This window comes from Ceratotherium simum, chromosome 34 (genome assembly GCF_057802395.1).
Source record: "Ceratotherium simum simum isolate JZ-2026a chromosome 34, ASM5780239v1, whole genome shotgun sequence".
Taxonomy (NCBI): domain Eukaryota; kingdom Metazoa; phylum Chordata; class Mammalia; order Perissodactyla; family Rhinocerotidae; genus Ceratotherium; species Ceratotherium simum.
Genome location: NC_141933.1, coordinates 31,490,962 through 31,507,504, shown reverse-complemented (window position 1 = coordinate 31,507,504; position 16,543 = coordinate 31,490,962). Strand labels below are relative to the sequence as shown.

Here is a 16,543-nt window from a genome sequence, read left to right as displayed (position 1 = left end):
AAAATAAACGATTTTGTGTGTGTGCACCAAACAGAAACGTTATCTGTAGCCCCCCCGGCCCATGTGCTCTGTTCTGAGAGGGCACCACTGTCTTATGATGTAAAGGTGGTAGGTAGGATCACTCCATATATTTCTTGCATCTTTTGGGGCTCTCTAAAACTCTCCATCTCCTAAATGCTAGGAAATGGAAGGTCATCAAAGGATTTACAAGTTGTCAATACTTTGCTGAATTTAACCATACAGAGACAGTTTAACAAGTTAAATATTTTATTCACAAAGTTTACAAACTATATCCACCTGGAAAAAACATGAATCCAAAAATAGATTATTTTACAGTAATTCACATTTTTTAAAACAAGTTACTTTTGAAGTTAAACTCTAAGCACGGAGGTCCTCAGCCTGTCTGGTGGTTCAGTGCCTTGTCACACGAAGCTTCCTGCTCTGGTGAAGTGGAAGTCCTAGGGGCAGTCCGCCGAGGTAGGTCACTCATGGCTGACCTACCAGTGACCGACAAGAGAACGTCAGCGCAGACTTGAACCCAGGAGCTCTCGGGTGTCACTCACTGCCACTATGTTTGTCAAGGAAATAGTGTTTTAGAGCTTGAGTACACAGCAGGCAGGAAGACAAAACAAAAGAGACTCATCGTTTAATTGGCCGTTACAGAGTGGTCGGACATTTCCAGTTCTACGGAGGTTTAACGTCTTGGCCACAGGCAGAATCAACGAATGACGATTTTATCCTGTCAACAGCTTGAATCATAGAAACAGCGGTGATTTGGAAAGTGAGTGTCTGTTGACTAACTCTTTGCATATCTGATGCCCCCCACCAGCAGGAGAAGAGGGGGATGAACGCAGTAAGAATTAGGAACATGCCTAATTTCAGGCGTGTCACTCTAGAAGGATGGCCGTGGGACCTTTGCTGAGTGGCCAAAAAGACGTTCTGGTGAAGGAACTTACTATTAACCTATGCTAAATCCAATTATGTCCCAGCTTGACGGCTTAGCTCTTTTAGTAATTAAGAAACTTTTTTACGGAATTTGACTTTAACAATTTAAAATCTACAGTATGTTTGTCTTACCCACATCTTACCCCCTCCTACTATATTAACTACAAACTATCACTTATTTTTTCTTTGTGAGCTGCCACAGTTAAATATGTGAAAACTTTTGAGCCTTTGAGATGAGAGCAGTGGATGTGTCTCTAACGGCAGAACTGGATCCTTTTTCTCTGAGCAGCACCAATGGCAGTGGCTACTGTGGTTCTGCAACTCTTGATTATGGAAGCAATGTTTGATCAAGGTGCCCCAAAAGGGCATCCCCTCCTCCCTCGGGAAGGAAAAAAAAGAATTTCTGAAGGGTTCCTGCCATCACCCTCAAGTAGACAACAACAACTCGGAATCTAAATGTAAGCTGAGATGTGGAGAAATTTTATCAGCACATTTGCAGGTTTAAAAAAAAAACAAAACAAAGACTTTCAAATGTCTATTGCAATCTGATTGTTTTAAATGACAGAAATCCACAGAGCGAGCTTGATGATGCAGCAGATCATAGCTTGTCTTCCTGCCACCCGTGTGCATTCTTTCCAAATTTGTACACTAACCTTCGGTCGACCCGTTCCAAAATTCCTGTTTTGTAGTAGTACCTGTGGAGGAGAGCAGAGGACAAAGGTGGGGAGGGTTTACACCCCAGGAGAACAGCAGATATAAACACTCTCCTCATTCCTCTCAGGTGACAAGGCTGGTCTCTGGTTACCCTGGTATTTTCACACCCTGATATAGACTTACACTTAAACCTTTCCCAGACATCTTGAAGACTCAACCTCCCCACATTCAGTTCAAAGTGTGGTTTGCCTGTGTATGTGTGAGCTGGCCTGGACTCAGAGTGATCGCAGGGAACACTGCCAAGAATGAAAATGACGGTGTGTCAGTTTACAAACCATAATCCCCTCTGTAACTAAGAACCAACGTGTTGTCTCATGACCTTTCGATTATTAACTAAAAAGCTGCATAAACAGTTTAATTTCCTATGGCTGGCCATTTTATGTAACTCTGCCTGGAGGCTCCTGGCATTTCATGCTATTAACTTACCTCAGGGCTCTGCTCAACTTTTCATATGTCATTCTGTCATTTTTCTTCCTTTGTCCCCACATCTTTGCCAGGGCTTCTGATTTAACGACCCGAAAGATACCTTGTTCCCTATCTTCCCATTCCAGAATGCCACAGTTTTCTTCAGGAGATAGAAGCAGGTCTCGCACAAATTCCCATAGATGAGAACTTTGGAGGCCTTTTGAGAAGGAAAAAAAGTTATTTACTTGTTTGTGTTAAGTTTTAAGAGAAGAGTTGTACAACTTCTGTTAACCCACGAGCATTCCTGCTTTACGGGTTTATTTCCCATAGTTATGACCGGGCGCTCCACTTGGAACCTACCGAGCTGTGAAATGTCTGTCTTCTAGTAAAGCAACTACAAACCCACATACAGAAACACCAAATTTACATCGACTAGCAACACCGGGGCTCAGGGACCTCCCTCCCACCATGGAGCTATGGGCTAATTCTCCTGGAATTAATGAAATGACAGTCAAATGATCTTTTCCTTCTTCTTTCTGACAGGCGTATGGTTGTACTACGAGCCCACAGCCACAACTGTCTGGGTGGAGCGATCCTACAGTTGTTTTTCATGAAAAGCTGGCATTTCTCTGATTCCATTATATTGTGTGAAGACTGGTTCTGGCATCCGACAGCCTGGGTCGGCGTCCTGAATTCCCTCTTCCTAGCTCTGTAACCGTAATCTCCCAAGTTATCTGTAAAATGGGGTAATCAGAGTACCCACCTCACAGCGGAGGTTAGAGGATTCTGAGCTAATATGTATCACGTGGTTAGAACCTTCCTAGCAGGCCTGATTCTGCCCTGCGTAGATCTGTCCTGGCGCCGGGAAAGGCTAACAGAATTGCCAGCTTGTGGCGGTGTCTCCACCACCGTCCCCGAGAACTTCAGTGAGCGGGACCCCCAGTGGACCAGGAGAAATAAACCCTTATTCAGAAAGTCAACATGGTTAGAAAACATCTTCACTTCCTCACTTTAATTCTTATAAGGCTGTTTCCAAGTAAAAAGAAAGAAATCGGATTTTGACCACATTTGTACAAGTAACTATCAATTTCTCCACTACATTCTTTGGGGAATAACTGGTCCCACTCGAACATTCATTTTCAAAGCTTATGAAAGTGGATCACTTTGTCTCATGAAGGCTGTTAAGAAATCAGGAGTGAAGCCCGGCGCCTCCACACTTACTTGCTCGACTGTGACTGTGACAGTCTTGACTTCTGATGCCCCTTGTTTTCAAGCAGCTGGAATCCGCGTCTGAAACAGAATGATTTGTAGCAGTAGAAAGGAGTCTGAGGGCCACATTCTGACCTCAAATCACTCCAAAATGAGCAAATATTGATTGAACGCCTTGTGGTGGACGTCACCGTGCTGGCCGCTTTGGGGGTAACTGTAGGTGGGAGGCGCAAAGGTGCCAAAAGCTAGGTATTTGCCTTTAAGGAGAGTTTGTATTCAACAAACGGTGTGCCTACTGTTTGCCAGGCCCATGCTGGAGATACAAGAGCGAACAAGACAGACTTGGTCCCTGCTCATGTGGGATTTAAGGACTGATGGGCAAGGTAAAACGCAAGTGAAACAAATAGCCCAGGGTTGTGTTATGAAGGAAGCGAGACGCTAGACAGAATGAAGGTGGAGGAAAGTACCTACGGTAGATGGGGTGGCCAGGGAGGGCCTCATGAAGAGGAGACATTTATGCTGCGAGATCAAGATGAGGAGGAGCTGCGTGAGGAGGTGGGATTGAGTGTTCCAGAGGGAAGGAGCAGCACGTGCAAAGCCAAGCATGGCGGGAGCACCGGAGAGGCAGGCAGGCGCGCCCACGGTGTGCCCAGGGGAGGGCAGGGGATGCTACGCTGGGGAAGCGGCCGCGGCAGGTGCGTAGGGCCTTCCTTGCAGGCCCCAGTAAGGACGCAGGATTTTATTCCAAGGGTAAAGCGACGACTCCGGAGTTTGACAAGATCCATGTTTTAAGAAGATCCCCCTGCTAGTGCGTGGAGAGTGGACTGGGAGGGACACAGGGAAAAGCCGAGACCAGAGCTCACAAGCAGTGAGAAGCAAGGCGTGAGCTCCATCCCAAGCTCAGTCAGAGCGCATGCCGTAAGCAGCCGCGGGAGACGCCTGCACAGGCATGGGCCCAGGGCAGCGTGTGGTTGAAGGAGGCGGTACAGGCCGGGCCTCCCGCCGCCCCCGCTCCCTCTGCTCCAGCCACATTGCCTCCTGGCTCCTCTGACACTCGCAGCACGTCCCCCGTGGGGGCTGCACTTGCTCCCCTCTGCCCCCGGGCTCTGTCCTTGCGGATCTGAGGCTCATCTGTCTTTGCTTGGTCACCTTCCCAGTGAGGCCTTCCCTGACTACCTGAGTTGGAATCGCACACACTCGCCCCTCCCCAGCCTTCCACATCCACTTCCCTCCTTTTAGTTTTTGGAGTACCATTCATCGCCATTGAACGTACCCCATCATGTATTTATGTAGTTCGCGGTCTGTCTGTCCCACCAGAGGACAGGGATGTGTGCCCCCAGCACCTGGCACGGTGACTGACACAGGGGGTACTCGGTGAGTGCAGTGAGCAGCCAGTGGACTGTATACTGTACTGTACTGGCCAGACCCACTGTGTGTCTGATTCTACATATCACTACTAAATGGAAGAATAAGCATGTGTCAAGGGAAGGAATGGTGTCCTGTGGACACGCTGCTACCCTGGCTTAACATCCTGCAGTGGTTCCCTGTCATCTCCAGGATGCGGGCTGCCATGTTAGTCAGGCCTTTCACAAACTGACTCCCACCCAGCTCTCCAGCCTTATCTTTTACTGCTCCCTAATTCTTTTCTTCTCTTGGGTCAGACAGTCCCAATGGGGCTTGGCTTTCTCCTGCCTCAGGGCCTTTGCACAGGCTCCCCACTTCTACCCAGCCAACTCTCCTTCTCACATGACCTCTTCAAGAAAGCTTCTCTGAAGTTACTGTCTGGGTTAGATCTCTTCTCTGTCCCATAGCACCTTTGTGCTCCTTGGTCCTCGATCTTGTCTCTCTCTCTTTTTTTTTGCTGAGGAAGATTCGCCCTGAGCTAACATCTGTGCCAGTCTTCCTCTATTTTGTATGTGGGTCGCCACCACAACATGGCCACTGACGAGTGGTGTAGGTCTGCGCCCAGGAGCCGAACCTGGGCTGCCGAAGCAGAGTGTGCCTAACTTAATGACTAGGCCATGAGGTTGGCCCAATCTTGTCTCTTTTTTCATCAGCTGATGTTTATGGAGCACTTACTAAATGCCAGCTGCTCATCAAGGGCTTCACACACAGTATTGCATTTAATGCCTGCAAGCGCCCTGTGTGGTCTTATTGCTGTTTCCATTTTATTGAGGAGGAAGTTGAGGTCCAGAGAGTTTAAGAAGTTGATCCAGAGTGGCAGAGCCAGGACTTGAACCCAGCGCAGTTCCGTTCCAAAGCTAACGTTCACAATGACTACTTCATCACGCCTCTCGCGGGAGGTGCTCAACAGACACTTCGTGAACAATGAGTAGCTACGTTTGTTGAGCAGTTGCTCTTGCCAGGTGCTCGCTCAGTCTCACCCGTGTCTATGCTGTCCCCACCTTACATACAAGAAAACGGAGGCGTGGAGAGGTTGGGTGGCCCACGGCGGGTCGTTCACTCACTCATCTGCGAGTATTGAGCTGCAGTATGCCCACTGTACCAGGCACAGGGGTACAGCATGAAACAAGGCCAGTGTCCCCTCCCAGGGGACTCACATCCAGGTGGGGAGGAACATCCAATGAACAAGCAAGTGTGGCCCATTTAAGTGGGTGATAACCGTGATGGAGAGTAACCACACAGGATGGGGGGAGAAAGCCATGGTGAAGGGGTGGGCAAAGCTGCAGTTTGAATTAGAGCCAATGGAGAAGGCTCTCTGACAAGGAGCTACTGTGAGCAGGAAAGCAGCGAGCCCTGGGCATGCCCAGCATGCACCCAGGTCAGGTGTCTGGCCAACTGTGGAGCTGAAATCCGCATCTAAACATTCTGAAGTCCGAGTCCTCAGCTCCAATGACCATAGGGCCTCGCTCATGGGGGTGAGCACTGAAGTGAAGGCACGCCTTCCCCTTCCAGGGTCCCCCGGGCCTCCTCTCCACTCTTTCATAGGTCACAGTCTGGAACTGCACTGATGTGAAGACCAGCCTGTGCACACAGGCAGGTATGTGCAAACCACAGATGAACGCCAGGTGAAATCTGCTGAACATGTTGCTGCTGCCAGGTGGAGGGATGAGAGCAAGGGAGGAGCTGACAGCTGGCCCGTCACGGCCAAGAAAGAGCTCTGCCCTCTGTCTGATCAAATGCCATGCTGCACAGCGTCACCTGCAGAGCAGGCCGATCCATTGTTTTAGTCTTGTAGGAAGAGAGAAGACGGACGGAGTGGTAAAGATGAACAACGGTGAATTATTAAGCGATGAATAGACAATAAGCTTTCACTGAAATGCCAAAATGGCGAGAAGAAGGAGAAAAAAGTCGCCCTTTTAATTGTTATGATTTCTTCCATATGCTTCAGGTGAAGGATATTTGGCTGGAGAGGATGAACACAGGACAGGTCGGCGTGAGGCGGGGTTATGGGGACAGAGGGAAGTTCTCCCTGTGGGTCTTGCCAGAGATAATCCTGTTCTATCTGTTCTTGTTCTTGGTGGTGGCTTTGCAGGCACTCACGGGTCAACTAGATTAGAGGCCTAGCCTGGCTGGTGGTAAGTCTCCCTGTCTCACAGCTATCCCCGTTTTGAATGTGTCCCTGAGCTGGGCTGTGCCTGGTGTGGGCCGGTGGGGGCGTGGCCCCGGCTCTCTGCTGTCTGTGGGATTTGGAAAGGTTGCCTTGAAACTGGAGACTGTTAAAATGCAGCCAAAGGATATATTCTCAGTGGTTGATTGAAATCATGGTCAATTGTCCTCCAGAAGCTGAGATGGGGGCTGGAGTGGCAGAGTTTCCCAAACAAGCTCCTCACGTCTCCATGACACCAGTGGTGCTGTGGAGCCTGCACCCCATGTGAGGAGGGCTCAGAGAAGCTCTGGGGCTCCGGAGTGGGAGGGCCCAGCAGCGAGCCCAGGCCTGCAGCGGCGCTGCGCACTGGCAGTTCTGCGGTGCAGGTGGGAGTGGCAGGGAGAGAAGAGACAGGTGCAGAGGCGCTGGGGTGTGTCACCTGGGCCAGTTCTGATGGTTTCACAGCTTAGTGGGCCTGGGCCCTTCGGCAGGCGCTAAGTTGAAAATCATCCTGTTCTCTGAATGATTGTGGAGCTGGGCCCAGACCCGGGGGAGTCCTGGGCCCGGGGTCTCAACTGAGCGGGCAGCAGAGTGGAAGGAAAGGTCTGGGCGTGTGTGTGCATTTGTGTGTACAAGTGTAGCGCGTGTGGTGAACGGCACCGTGTATGAGAGCACAGACTTGGAGAAAACAAGTTGGGACTCCAGCTCTGCGTCTCCTGCAAGTTCTCGCTCCTGCAGTTTCCTCAGAGGCAAACAAGGGTAACGGTGCCAGCCGGTGGAGCCATGGTGAGGGTTGCACCGGTTACTGCTGTAGACACTCGGACAGCACGGTGCCGGGCATGCAGTAAGGGTTTCACACGTGGGAGTGATAGCCGTTAATCCTCACTGGAGATCCACGGGAACATCGCTTCAAGACCCAGGATGCCACTTCGTCCCAGTGGGCCAGGCCTGGGCCTCTGGGTGGCGCCTCTCATTTCTGGGTCTGGGGGCATCTGAGACGGTGAAACATCTCCTGAGCCATGGGCACCACGACCATAGTCCTGGAGTTTCTGAAACAGGCCTCTGCATGAATCTGCCAGTCTCTCGTCCTCACAGCTATGCTTGCACCCATCGAACTGTGCACTAGGGCTTCTGTTTTGGGAAAGGGTGGTCACCAGGGCTGTGGGAGAGCCAGAGACGGGCCTCAGGGGCCCAGTGGGAAGGCTGTGGTGTCCTGGCCGTGCCAGTGGAGGCTGGCAGTTTGGCAGAGCCTGTGGCACTGGTTTTCAGGAGCACTCACCCAACTCCTTAACCCTGAGTTCGGTCTAGAAATTGTGCCTCTCCCAGTCAGGCCAGGCTGGGCTGGGCCCTGCCGGGCAGAGCCTGGGGCAGCTGCCATCAATGGAGGGTTTGTCTCATGAGCACGTGCTCCAGAGATGCCAGCCCGGAGCCCCGTCTCACCACCTCTGCCTCGTCTCCTCCCATCACCTGGACAGAGCCACCATCATCCCTCTCCTGGACTAGGCTCCTAGCTGGGATCCCTTCTGAGGGAGACACAGCAGTCTGGGGATTTTCTTAAAATGCAGTGGGATCTTATCATTTCCAAGCCTCAGTGGCTTCCCAGCCTGCTCGGAATGAAACCTAAACTCCACTGCCGGTAAAGCTGTACGTGACCTGCCCCCGCCCTGCTCTAGGGCTTGGGTCTCACCCCTCTCTCTGCTGATATTGGTGCTCTACCAATGCGCTGTCCAAGAGAACTTCCGTGATGATGGAAATCGGAGCAGCCCGATATGGTAGCTACCAGCTCCCTGTGGTTACTGAGCACTTGAAATGTGGTTAGTGTGACTGAGGAGCTGAATTTTAAGTCTATTTAATTTTAATTAAATTTAATAGCCACATGTGGCTAGTGGCTACTGTTATCGAACCACGTAGCACTAAACCTTCAAGCCTTTTGTTCCCGTCTCAGGGCCTTTGCACTTGCCATTCATTTTCTGTAATCTTTTCTTCCCTCTTTTCCTGGCTAAACTTCTGCTCATCCTTTGGGCCTAATTTAAATATCTCTTCCTCCAGGAAGTCTTGCCTGGTCCCTAATTTAATGCGATCTTTCCTCCATCACACACAAAGCTCCCTGCACTTTTCCTTTGTAATATCATCACTGATTAGCAGTTACATATTTATTACTGGGATTATTTGTTTAATGTCCCTCTCCTTCCCTTGCTCCATGAGGACAAGACCTAAGTTGTGCTTGTCACTGCAGCCACAGTTCTAGCTCTAGGCCTGGCACATAGTAGGCGTTCATTAAATGTTTGTTCAGTGAATGAAAAAGAAAAGAAAGAAACGGATGAGGGGATAAAGGGGTTAAGAGCTCCAGATTTAGACACACTTGGGTCATCTGTTACCTTCTAAGCTCGCCACCTATAACCCCTAAGCTTTAGTTCCTACCCCTTTAAAAAAGGCTATGGTACTAGGACTTGTCTTACGGGGTTATTGGAAAGATTACCTGAAACAATGTCTACAAAGATTCTCTCCTTGTTCATAGCAAGCACTCAGTGAATGCCAGCTGCCATTATGATGATGATGATGATGATGATAGCACTGACTCTAGTTGGGGCTGGTTATATATTCAGGTAACACCTCCTTCTAAAGAACTCACGGGACACGCTCTCTTCCTAGCCCATCATCTTCCTATGCCGGGAGGAAGGCAGGCTGGCAAAAGACGCCCATTTATAGTGGAGACACTGACTCTGAGGAAGGGTTGGTCAGATCAGACTCACTGCTGTTTGGAGAGTAGAGCAAGTGCCCGCCCTGGGCTCAAGCCTTTGGACACAGGCCCAGTAACGCCCCTGGGCCTCGGTGGGCTCAGTCCTTCCAGGGGCTTTGCCTGCACTGGGCTGGGTGGTGGAAGTTGGGGTTTGCATCCCTCCAGCTGCTGCGGATGGACAGGAAGGGATCCCACCAGAGCTGGGAACCCTGTGGGAGCTTTGGTCACAGGGGAGAGGAGATGTTCTGCCCTGTGGCCCGATGTGGGGGACCTCGAGGAAGGCAGAGCTGCTCTCCCAAGCGTGGCGGGGTCTGCGGGGCACACGCGCCTGCCTAAGCCCGCAGCACATGGTGTACGGACCTGGCTATTCCTGCGTGAAACTGAATAAAAACCTTCACCGACCAAGTAACCTGAATGCTCAGGTGGTTGTTTGGGACTTCCAGGAAAGAAAAAATAAATCGTGAGAACCCGTCCCTCTGTGTTTGTCCTCAGCCCGCACTCTCAGAGGCCTTCGGAGCCACGAAGAGCCCTGGCCTCTCTTTGCAGAGGAAAGAGCTGAGGTCCAGGGAGGAAGGGCCTGCCCAGGACCCACGTCTCCTCCTGGCCCCCAGGCCAGGGCCTTTGTGTGGGGCCCAGTAACTACTGGCAATCATCATCACCATCATCTTTAAAGAAGGAAAGCTCCAAGGTTCCCTTTCCTAGACCTTCTCCACCTGCAGAAGTGGAAGAGGAAGGGTTAATTCTCAGAATCAACGAGGCCGTCTGAGATCCTCCAGGACCTCATAACTCTGCACTAAACCTGCTTAGGGAGCTCAGATCCTTCATAGACACTATCAACCACAAGGCCTCCGCTGGTCAGTAACCACGATTATCATTGCTACTGGATACTGGTTTCTGGCTGCTGGCACATCCCAGGCACTTCATATGCATGGTTTCTCGAACTCACTACACCTGTTTTATAGGTAGGGAAACTGAGTCTGAGGGAGGATAAGGAATCCATGGACCCCAGCCCCGTGCTCTGTCCGCCACATTTCTCCTGCTGTCTTTTCCAGTTTGTGATTGTTCCAGGTCATGCACCCTTCAGTGTGGTCTTCAAAGAATGGTCACCCAACAGTGGCCTAGACGCAGCCTGGGGAAGCTTGAATTCGGTTACTTACAGTCTTTGATGGCAGTCTTGGTCTCTTCAGCGTCATTAAAAAAAGAGTAACCTGAAAAAGAAAGAGAAATCCACAAACCGTACCGTGCCATTCTGGATCCCCTGTCCAGGCTAGAGGGGCCGCTGGGAGAAGGGAGCGACTGTCCCCTCTGTGGGGAGTTTTATTTCAGAGGGAACCTGGGAGACCATCTGGCCCTTGTGGGACCACCCTGAAGCCACCCCTGGGAGGTGACAATCTCCTGGTTTCTAAAGGCCACCTAGAGAGAGCTCCAGGGCCAGGCATTCCAGCAGCCTCCAGAATTTTCCAGGTGGGCAGTGGGGAGTGAGTCCTGGCTCGGGGCCAGGAGGCCTGGGCTCTGAGCCCAGCCGTGCCACTGACTCGTGTGCGGCCTTGCCGAGTCACTCAGTCTTGGGGCTTGTGTTCCTCGTTGGCAACACGTGACTGAACTACCACTGGGCTCGCCTTCAGCTCTAAGAGTCTGTGATGTCTGACCTGGGCGCTGATCCCTCGGGCATCTGAACGCCTGTCATGGGCTGGGCCAAGGGGAAAAGGGGCACAGGGGCCCCAAGACATGCAGAACCCAAATGAGAGTATAATGAGGACTGGGCGACTGCGGGGGGCCTCGGCTGGCTCCTCTGAGGAGTGGGGTGGGCTGAGGAGAGTCAGGGCTTCAGACCGCGTTTGCCTGCAGCAGCACAGGCCGAAAGCCGCCTGTTTTCTAGCTTGGTGTCCAGTGTAAGCACTGGTTTCCACTCACTAAGGAGACTGGGACAGGGCACGTTCGTGACAGTTTATTCCCAGGGTCATTTTCTGAGTGGTTCTGGGCAGCCACAGCACCTCAGCTCAGTCTGCCCAAAGGGCCACCCGAGAACAGGATGGGGGACTGACGAGGGACCCATTCCTCTCCTCCACTGCAGAAGCTGCCTGCTGCCTCCCCCTTCCTGCTGACCTCGCCTTCTGGTGACCAGTGTCCCATGTTTCTGGGCCCTTACATCCTGCTGACATGGCCCCTGAGCCAGACAGCACATGGGGCCCAGGAGCCCCCGAACTCCTCGCCCTGCAGACTGGCCTGTTCTGTCTTCTCCTGCCTGAGCCCTAAGCTACGGAGTAATGGAAGGCCCAACTAGGTAATAACCAGGTCACCAGATAATTTGTTGTCCAAACGCAGACACCTTTGAGAATGGAAGACAGTGCTAATAGCAACTATGCCAGGATACCAATGGTGAAATTATTCCAGGTGAAAACAACGTGTCCTGGGCACACTGGGACACTGCAGACTTGGGTCACAACACGCGTATTTCAACACACAATACGTGTCCCCACGTGAGGAACGCTGGAGGAGGAACCTGAGGACGGGGCAGGGTGGAGGACTACACGGCTTCACCGCGCGTATGGTGGCTGCCTGGCCTGCAGACCGTCTCGAGTTCCTCCCCTGCAGGTGGCTTTGTGGCTTTGGGGATTCCTTAGCAGAAGCAGAGGTGGCTTATGGCCTGTTTAGAAAACAGCTGGCTTTTAGCTTCTTCGTTCTGCCCAGACCCTGAGGTAACGAGAGAGGGACAGGGACTTTTGATGTAACAAGTGCCAGGGAAGGGAGGTGCCTGTCAGGGGCTGCTGGGCCTGGAGACAAGCTTGACTGACTTGTTGCTTGGCTAAGGCTGGGAATGCCAAGCTGAGTCCTCTTCCAGGATAGAACACTGCCCTCCCCATGGCCCTGGGATGCTCGGGCAAGGCTGGTCCCTTGGGAGGTTCTGAAGGGAGCCCTGAGCTCCTCCCCAAGCCCCTGTGATTTGTCAGACTTGCTCCCTTTCAGGGAGGGCCCACTCTAAGCACAGGCCACTGTCACTGGCTATAATTAAGCAGAGACTGGACAACAATGGACAGCAGGTCTGTTTGTCCCTTCCTTGGCCCTGGTGGGCTGTGGCTCCCAGGGCGGAAGCCAAGCAGTGCCCCAGGGCCACCACCCTCAGCTTTCCTGCCCTTGGGCACTCATGATGGGGGAGAGCAAGGGGAGGGCAAAGAATCCTAGAGCTGGAAGCCCCTCTGTGGTTTTATGTCCAAATAGGAATGCCTGCCACAGCATCCCCATCAATCAGGGGGCTCTTACACTGCTTGATTACCTCCAGTGACAGGGAGCTTCCTACCTTAGGTATCTTCTGAAGCAGCCTTTCCAAAAGAAGGTGCTAACTTTTACAAAGGTCTTTCTTAAAATTGAGCTATGTTTCCTTTATTTTTAAAATTTCTGCCTCTGGGTTATATTCATGATGACAAAAATGCTGCCAACTGCTTTTGTGTCCTTATATGCTGTGCCAGGTAATATTTCACTGGATCCTTCAAGAAGCCTGTGGAAATGTGTATCATTATCCCATTGCACAGACGAGGCAATGGAGGTTCAGATAGGTTAAGCTATTGCCAGAAGTCCTATGGCTCCGAAGAGTTGGAGCCTACGTTGGAACGCAGGTATTTCTGACCTCAAAGCCTCTGCTTTGTACTGCCTTTCCATGAAACAACACCGTGTGCTGTGGGACCTCGGAGAAGTCACTTGACCACTCGGGACGTTAGTTCCTTTATTTGTGGCACGGGGATACAGAATTATATGTTCTCAAAAAACTTTTCTGGATTTAAAAAACCTGTCCATCAACATTCTGCTCTCGCAGGGCATGCTGAGCCTTAACTAATGCTGCTGGCGCCACCTTCTGGCCGCCTGATCCTTGACCACCCAGAACGTGATGAAACGAACTGCCACATCCTTGGATTCCTCTGGAAACGGGCAGGGAGAGGCTCTAGTTAATTTTCCTCTCCTTCTGCTTCATGAAAGGCCAAGCAGACCCCTCTTTCGTCCACCCTTCATGGTTGCAAATCTTTATGAACATAACACGTTATTCTGTTGTATCAGCCTGGTTCCTGAGCTGTCCCTGAATGTGTTTTGAGTTTTTCTTTTCTTTTGAAAAATGTACTCAACCTGCTTCCTTGCAACTTGCTCCCTTTTACCTACAATCTCCAATTCTAGCAAACTGGAGCTTCCAGGTGTTGCGAGGTTTGGGTTAACAGAGGATTCTGGTTAACAGAGGCCTCCAGGTGATGAAATGTTGCTGTGTGGGTCACATGGCGGAGAAGGACCCCTGAGGTCGCTTGGTCCTAGTCCCGGGCCACTGCCCTGGGGCCGGCCTCTGGACACTGACCTTGTGAGCGGATGTTCTGGAGGATGAAGTACAGGTACTCCCCACAGAGGCCGGCTGCCTCGACGAAATCCTCCTGCGTCATGCTGCACAGCTGCAGGCCGCCGATGTTGAAGTGGCAGAAGGAGATGCAGTTGGTGTCCAGCTTGTACTGCTCACAGCAGAACTGCAGCCATTCCCAGACGTGGCGCTTAGTCCAGTACTCGGGGGGGACCGACGTCCAGTAGGAGTCGCAGGCTGCACAGACGAGAGAGAAGTGAAGGATGACAGCCGTCAGGAATGCCCTGGACAGCCCCCTGAAGGAGGCTGCGCTTATGTGAACATCCTCACCCCTTGTCCACTGAGCTGAAAGGCCCTCCAGCCCTGGGGAGTTCTGCTGGGGCCCAGGTCACCTTCTACTCTGCAGCAAAATGCAGGGGGACTGGATCCTAGGGGGTACATTGGGGCAGGAGAGGGAATGACGGGCGAGAAAGCCAGTCCTGGCTCGGGAGTGCCCAGGCCTAGTTCTGATGCTTAGAAAGAGGGGAACTGGTGGAGAAGGAGAGCCCAAGGCCCTTCAGTGATTTGGCTTCAGGCAATATGGTATCAAGAGCACAGGCTTTGGAGCCTGACAAGCCTTGTGCTGCCACTTTCCACTTGTGCAAGGTCCATAGACATTTAAGCCTCGGTTTCCTCATCTGTAAAATGGGTATAATATGCCCAACTCACAGGGCTGTTATGCAATTTGGGGTTAATGTCTATAGGCTGTGTGGTGCATAGAAAATTATCAGTCAGTTCAATCATTATTAAATACCTACTGTGTGCCAGGCACCATATGACACCCATTTGACTCCCTTTGCTCTATGCACAGCTGCCGACACTAGCTATTGGTCTGTGTGCTGCCTCTGGCCATCTTGTGCCGAGGGCCTCGGGCTGGGAGACATTGCTGAGAGTCCCCCGGATCTTGGATCACCATAGCAGGCTCCTCTGGGGGGTATGGGGGAGAGGGGAGGTTGGTTGTATTGTTGTTTTTGTGGTTTTGGTGGTGTTTTGAAGAATGTCTATCCTGAGACCAGCGTGCCTTCCCTCCTTCAGAGGAGCCCTGGACACACCTACACAGAGGTGGGCGCCATCCAGTCTGGGAGGCTGGAAGTGGCCATGCCTGGCCTGGGGCAGAGATTGGGTGCTCAATGGCTCTGTCCCAATGCCAGGAGAAACCGAAAGGGTGGAGACACGGTACGGAAGAGGTGAGGTACTTGGTCAGGCCCTTTGACATAAACAATTCTTGCAACTGCCATGGTACTCATTCATTCATTCATTCATTCAATAAGTGAGCTTCAGTTTCCCCACTGGTAAGATGGGGACGATGATAGTACCCACACCATAGAGTTCTGTGGATCCAGTGAGTTACCATATGTAGAAGTACTTAGAACAGAACCTGGAAGATTTTAATGCTATTATTAAGGTTGTCATTGAACACCTGCCATATGTGAATCAACAAATTGCATGCTAAGGATTCATGGTGAGCGAAAAGTTTGGTCCTTGTCCCCCAAGAGGTCCCAGATGCGGAAGCTGAGGGTCAGGGCAGAGTTGCCCACGGTCCCACAGCCGGTGTACAGCAGAGCGGGGACTGGAAGCCTAGTCTGAACCTGAGAGCCATTGCTCTTGGCCTACCGTCACTCTGGTCTCGGGAGGGTCAGCACGGAGAAGAGATGAGACACGGGGAGAGAGAGGCGGAGGCCGACAGAGAGCTGGACAGAACCAGATGGCCTGGGGAGACAGGCCTGGCAGAGAGCAGAGTACGGCATAGTGGCTGAGTGGCTCAGACTGTGTGGACGACAGATAAGGTCACTCACGAGTTAGATGCCACAGCAAACGGCAATGAGGCTCTTCTGATGCCCCCTTTAAATGCTGCACTTGCTGCTACTGTCCCCAGGGGAGCTGTGGCGCCTCCAGTCCCAGCCAGGAGGTGGGTCCTCTTCTGCCCCCTAAGCACCCCCTTTCTCAAGTTCTCGAATCCTCTCAAATAGGTATGACTGGGCTATTTCATGAAGGAGGAAGCTGAGGCTCCCCCTAAAACTCGGAGCCCTTCCAGAAATCTCTTTTCCCACCATGGAGTGGGTTGAGGGGTGGCCAAACTTAAACAACAGATTTGTTTCAATTTGTTTTAAATTTTTAATCAGAATTCTATATGCATGTGGATCAAAGAGTTGATCTTCTGCCAGGATAGCTGAGGCTTACTATCCCCTCTGCCTGGTGGATGAGGAGAGCAAGGGGTGGGGGAGGCCAATGCCTCTCCTCTTGCTCTCTGGCCACTGGATGAAGCCAGCGCACTGGCCTGCGGTGGCCCTCACGGCCAGCAGGGTCTCCTGGGGAAACAGGGCGGCCGTTCCCAGCCCGGTGTGTGCATCCGCTCACTGATTTCCGGCTTGAGGAAACCTGGGGGCCTCCGGCTTTGCTGGTCTTCTGATGAGAGATGTCGATGAGCCTTGAAATTCTTCCACCCCGGTCCTGCGCTGAGCCCCAGGGAGATGGCTACCGTGTGGGGCAGTCGGAGGACAGTTGCTTTCTTTCCATGGAAAGGTTTTGCCAAGTCTCCATCCCCCACCCCCACCCCTCCTTATTTGCTCTGGCGCTTGAAGAGGGCCGCGCAGCTTCCGGGAGCCCG

At 51.9% G+C, this 16,543-nt stretch overlaps 1 protein-coding gene across 3 annotated transcripts in view; it reads right to left on the bottom strand.

Annotated features, from left to right (window-relative positions):
- Window positions 1-299: 299 nt before the first annotated feature.
- ELF5 (E74 like ETS transcription factor 5) overlaps window positions 300-16,543 on the bottom strand; it is a 29,021-nt gene continuing 12,777 nt past the window's right edge. The window contains exons 3-7 of one of the 3 annotated variants that reach the window (XM_004436849.3): window positions 13,900-14,133; window positions 10,721-10,771; window positions 3,286-3,354; window positions 2,086-2,281; window positions 300-1,640 (exon numbers count right to left, since the gene is read on the bottom strand). In XM_004436849.3, coding sequence (XP_004436906.1) covers window positions 1,544-1,640; window positions 2,086-2,281; window positions 3,286-3,354; window positions 10,721-10,771; window positions 13,900-14,133 — 647 coding nt within the window. In that variant the 3' untranslated portion in view covers window positions 300-1,543. The remainder of the gene's footprint in view (window positions 1,641-2,085; window positions 2,282-3,285; window positions 3,355-10,720; window positions 10,772-13,899; window positions 14,134-16,543) is intronic. The other 2 variants (XM_087423145.1, XM_087423146.1) reach the window with 2 other exon arrangements.